Below are 5,774 nucleotides of genomic sequence, written 5' to 3'. Positions count from 1 at the left end.
CTACGGGGACCAGCTCGTTGGCTCAGCGTACGCAGTGGACCTCAACCAGTCCAGCTCTCCAATCATCAGGGAACTGCTCTACCGGCCCGCGGGAATATTCGAATTTTGGAGCAGCTCATCCCCGGGACTTTGGACTTTTTTCTCAACTGCAGCGTTCGTGCACTGATCCAGCTCAACATCACTCACTCGGCTAAGTAGCATTTAATTACCTCTTGCTACTTTTGCCATTTTTTTTTATTTTTTTTTGAATTTTTTGGAGCATTCAACTTTGTTTTTTTTGGCTACCGCTCCCTTTATATTTTCCAACCCTTTTTCGTTTTTTTTTGAATTTTTCAATAAATTCTCGCGCCTGCTCAACGGAATCGCTCACTGCTGCTACCTACTAAATTAAGACTCTTCGGTGTTATTACTGTTGCCGCTCAACCGACCGGATACTCAATTTTATCGCTTCTCACTGCTCACTGCTTGGCTTTTGGGGTCGCCTTACTTAGGTTTTTCCGGTTCATTCCTTTTTTTTGAGCTGCGCACTTATTTTCAATTATGCCATCATTTGAGGCGACCATTAGCCTGAATAACTCTCGGGCAGCGTTCATCGAACGCGTTTACAAGGAGCTGCTCACAGAAGAGGCGAAAAGCCTCACAATCTCCANATTTTCAATTATGGCATCATTTGAGGCGACCATTAGCCTGAATAACTCTCCAGGATCTATCCAACGTGGAGAAGATGCATTATCTTCGTACTAGTCTCTCAGGGGAGCCAGCTCAACGCATCGCGAATCTTACGATCCCGGAAACGAATTGCGGAAAGTATTGCGGGGGCCTCCACCACTCGATGCTCCACAACCAGACATCGAGTCAGCCTCAACGTCCAGCTCAGCAGAGGCAACAGACCAACTCGACCCAGGAAAAGGCCGTTCCGGTGGTGACCTACACCCACGAGAACGACATCCCCATGGTGGTGACTGGTGACCAAGGCCAGTCAACGTCGTCGGAATGAAGATCACCAGCTCAGATTGCCGTCTCCTGCTCAGGTCACCACTCAGATTCCGGATCCGCTCCAGACTTCCGCCCTGGGGTCCTTCTGGCTACCAGCCTTGCGCTTTTGGTACGCCCAGATCAGCCAGCTCATCAGGTTCGTCTACTCATCGATCCAGGGTCGGAAATCTCCGTCATCTCAGACCAGCTCGTTCGTCAGCTTGGGCTGTTAAGGCTCAAGACACAGCTACGAATATCGGGGATTGGAGACACGGCATCTGGGCCGGCATTAGGCAAGGTTCGGCTCACAATACAGTCCACTTGCTCTCACTTTCAGCTCAGAGTTTCTGCCTATGCTCTCGGCCAGCTCACAACCTCATTACCGACATTCTCACCAAGTCAGCTCACATGGGATCATCTGGAAGGACTCCAGCTCGCTGATCCCGATGTTCTCACACCAGCACCAATTGACATCCTTCTTGGCGCTGATGTCTATGGACAACTCATCTTACCACAAGTCATCACCAATGGACCAAACTCACCATCGGCTCAGCTCACGCGACTTGGATGGATCGTATTCGGACCAACGGAAGGTCCTGATACTACTCAAGTAGCAACTTCTCATCTAACGGTCACCAACGAGGATCTCAACGAACTGCTCACCAAATTCTGGATCCAGGAAGAGATCCCTGGGACACCAGAGGTTCAGCTCAACGAGGAGGAAGCGCAGTGTGAAGAACACTTTCAACGGACCCACTCACGAGATGCATCTGGCCGCTACATTGTTCGGATACCGCTCAAATCTCCAGTTTCCTCGCTAGGAGATTCACGATCGTCTGCACTCGCTTGCCTCCATCGTCTGCTCAGGAAACTCTCACGTGATGAGGTTTATCGTCAGCTCTACACGGACTTCCTCAGGGAATATGAAGAGCTCGGCCACATGCGTCGAGTCTCCGGACAGCTCGCTAGATCAGCTCATCAGCGCCAGCTCAATGGGGGGGGGGGCACGGGCACCGAAATGACCTTAGCACATGAGGCCTCGGCTTCAGGAGGGTTGAGGGTTTCGGGCCGTCCGTGTTCTTCTCGGGCTGACGCTCCTCCGGAATATTTCTTCCCTCATCACGGAGTTCTCAGGGCGAGCAGTGAGACAACGAAGCTCAGAGTTGTTTTCAACGGCTCCAACAAGACCAGCTCAGGACGATCGTTGAACGAGATTATGCCCACGGGTGAGAAGTCGCAGAAGGATATCTCGGATGTACTTTTCTTTTCTCGGCGGAAACGGCTCATTTTCATGACGGACATAACCAAGATGTTTCGTCAAATTCGGGTACATCCGGAAGATTGGCCACTCCAACAAATACTCTGGACCGACTCAAACGGAGATATCGCCACCTATCAACTCACCACGGTCACATATGGCACTAGGTCAGCTCCGTTCCTCTCAATGCGTGTTCTTCATCAGCTCGTTGAGGATGAAGGATCGAACTATCCTCTCGCTGTGGAACCGCTCATGAAAGGACGATATGTTGACGATATCTGCGGGGGTGCTGACTCAGATGAAGAGCTACTCAGGACCGCTCATCAGGTGACACAGCTCTGTCGGTTAGGAGGCTTTCTGCTAGCCAAATGGCACTCAAATAGCCCAGCTCTACTCACATCTCTTCAACCTGACAGCACCTCTCAAGAACAACGATTCATAGAGGACTCGCTCACCAAGATTCTAGGGGTTTCTTGGCATCCTGGAACGGACAACTTCAAGTTCTCCGTCACTCAGCCTGAGACCAGCTCAATAACGAAGAGAATCATTTTATCGGAAACGGCTCAACTCTTCGATCCACTGGGTTTTCTAGCGCCAGTGGTCATACGAGCGAAGATATTGCTCCAGGCTCTATGGATCGAGAAACTGTGATGGGACGAACCAGTTTCCCACACAACTGCTCAACGATGGAGCCAATTCAGGGAGGAGCTCACACAGTTATCAGAGATCACCATACCTCGGTGGCTTGGACTGCTCACGGATTCCGTCGTCGAAGTACACGGTTTTTCCGACGCATCACAAGTGGCGATGTCAGCCGTGATCTATCTCAAGGTTCTCAACAAGGGAAAATCACAACTCACATTGGTTTGCTCAAAAACGAAGGTCGCACCGCTCAAACGGCTGACAATCCCACGACTAGAACTCACTGCGGCTCTCCTCCTGGCCAAACTGACTAAGTACGTCAAGGACCAACTCAATCTCACGAACGCCACCACCTATCTCTGGACCGACTCATCGGTCACGCTCACGTGGATCAGCTCACACTCCTCAAGATGGAAGGAGTTCGTGAAAAATCGGGTGGCACTCATCCAGGAGCTCACTCAGCAGGCTCATTGGAGATTGGTACCGGGCAAGGAGAATCCTGCAGACTGTGCATCTCGAGGTCTATCAGCGCACCAACTGGTATCTCATAAGCTCTGGTGGAAAGGGCCACCATGGCTTCATCAAGACTGCTCATCATGGCCAACTCACGCTCTGGAAAAAGACCTCAGCGCAGACCTCGAGGAAAAGCCAGGAGTTCTCCTACATGTAAAAGCTCATCCAATCGCGCTCTGGAATCTCGTCGACAGATTCTCATCGTTCAACCGACTGCTCAGGGTCACAGCAATCTGTCGACGATTCATAGCTCGGCTCAGGAAAACCCCCAACTCTTCTCTTCGATACCCGCTCACTCTTGGTGATCTTGAAGAGGCTCGCATCCTCTGGATCAAACTCACGCAGGCAGCTCACTTCAAGGATCAACTCAGAGCGATCTCACGAGGGGAAAGGTTCAGCAAATCCCACCCCCTCACCAAGCTCACACCCTTCATCGATCGCCAAGGGGTATTGAGGATAGGAGGACGGCTCAAGTTTGCTCACATAGGCCCGGAGAGCCGGAACCAAGTGATTATTCCGAAGGAATCTCAACTGGCTCAGCTACTCATCGGACAGGCTCATCTAAGGACACTCCACGGAGGCACACAGCTCACCCTCAGGCAGCTCAGAAGTAGCTACTGGATACTCGGAGGTCGAGCACCAGTACGCTCCTTCATCCTCAAGTGCGTTAACTGCACTCGCCAACGTGGAGTACGCGCTCAACAGCTCATGGGCCAGTTGCCACCAGCCAGACTCACTCCCGCTCGAGCCTTTCTCAACACTGGGATCGACTATGCCGGCCCAGTGTCTCTACGGTCCTGGAAAGGGCGGGGACACAAGTCGTACAAAGGCTGGTTGGCTATCTTTGTCTGCATGACCACCTCAGCGGTCCATCTCGAGGTCGTGTCAGACTACTCAGCCGAGGGGTTCATCGCGGCGTATAGACGCTTTTCAAGTCGGCGTGGGATCGCTCATTCCTTGTTCAGTGACTGTGGGACCAATTTCCTTGGCGCTGACAAGGAACTAAAGAAGCTCTTCTCGTCAGGATCAGCTCAATCAAGACAGCTCGCACAGCTCCTCATCAATGATGGGACTCAGTGGTCCTTCAATCCTCCAGGTGCTCCGCACTTTGGAGGGAAATGGGAAGCGGCGGTGAAGTCGGTGAAGTTCCATCTCACCCGGACGATCGGAGAGGATCTGCTCACTTTTGAGGAACTCACCACTTTGCTCGCTCAAATCGAGGCAGTGCTCAACTCACGACCACTGGAACCGCTCACGGATGATCCTGATGACTGTTCAGCCTTGACACCATGGCATTTTCTCATCGGTCAGGCTCCCACGACTCTTCCAGAGCCATCTTTAGAGCAACTCAACGTCTCAAGGCTCTCTAGATGGCAGCTCATTCAGCAGAAGCTTCAAGGATTCTGGAAGAGGTGGTCCACGGGATATCTCCAACGTCTTCAAGCGATATCCAAGTGGCACCATCCGACTCATCAGATACGGATCGGCTCACTGGTTCTACTCACGGACGAGAGATTCCCGCCAGCGAAGTGGCCTCTCGCCCGAGTGACCGCTCTGCACCCAGGATCGGACGGACTCACCAGGGTAGTCACCATCAGGACTGCTCAGACGACGCTGACAAGGCCAATCGCCAAGCTCGTCCTCTTGCCCATCTCACCTTCAGGGGAATAGAACCAGGACAGCTCACCGGCTTCTCACCGTTGGACTTCGTCAACTTCGACGGATTTACGACCCTGACCAACCGACGGGGTTCAACGTGAGAATGACAGCAGCCAACGCAGAAGGGATTTACGACCCCCGACGTCTAGGATGCTGCCATGCCTAGCCAGCGCACCTTCCGGACGGTCTCACGGACTCACTCATGGGTGACAAGCTCCGACAGCTCACCAAAGAGCGTTTTGAATTTTGTTTTTTGTTTCAGCTCACCATGGCTCTACTCATTATGGTTGCGTCAACAACTTTACAGTTGCCGACGGCCGGGGAGAATGTTGGAAATCCTGTCAGCTGACAGGTCCCTCACACTAACGCACGCAAGGCTCATCCATTCTCTCCCCACTCACGCACACCTGACGCGCTCACCTCAGATGACTGGGGGTTATTAATTCCAGCACCTGAGGCGCCACTTCCTGGACCGCTCTAAATTACCATATGATCTATATTAAATTAGGTCATGTGACCATGGAATTAGGGCACGTGGCACCTGTAAGCCCGTGTCTCTCTCTCATTCGTTTCCGGGATCTAGTTAGAGACACTTCTTTTATTGTACTGCTCATCTCGAGTGACTCGGACTAACTCATTGTGTCAGCTCAATTATTATCAGTTCAAGGAATTAGTCGGCTCATTGTTATCGGTCCGCTCATTATTACGGTTGCTCAGTGACTCAATT

The 5,774-nt window shown here is 52.0% G+C and overlaps 2 protein-coding genes across 2 annotated transcripts; both read left to right on the top strand.

The window, feature by feature from the left end:
* Positions 1 to 724: 724 nt before the first annotated feature.
* On the top strand, positions 725 to 2,884 carry LOC107040852. Its single transcript, XM_015261119.1, has 2 exons — positions 725 to 965; positions 1,032 to 2,884. Exons 1-2 carry the CDS (start codon positions 725 to 727, stop codon positions 2,882 to 2,884), a joined length of 2,094 nt encoding a protein of 697 aa, XP_015116605.1.
* A 156-nt stretch (positions 2,885 to 3,040) lies between these two features.
* LOC107040851 lies at positions 3,041 to 5,059 on the top strand. The gene is made up of 2 exons (XM_015261118.1): positions 3,041 to 4,484; positions 4,614 to 5,059. Exons 1-2 carry the CDS (start codon positions 3,041 to 3,043, stop codon positions 5,057 to 5,059), a joined length of 1,890 nt encoding a protein of 629 aa, XP_015116604.1.
* The last annotated feature ends 715 nt before the right edge of the window (positions 5,060 to 5,774 follow it).

The sequence above is a fragment of the Diachasma alloeum genome, unplaced genomic scaffold (genome assembly GCF_001412515.2).
Source record: "Diachasma alloeum isolate Michigan unplaced genomic scaffold, Dall2.0 Dall_scaffold_00348, whole genome shotgun sequence".
In the NCBI taxonomy this organism is placed as follows: Eukaryota; Metazoa; Arthropoda; class Insecta; order Hymenoptera; family Braconidae; genus Diachasma; species Diachasma alloeum.
This window is presented reverse-complemented; position numbering and strand designations above follow the sequence as displayed.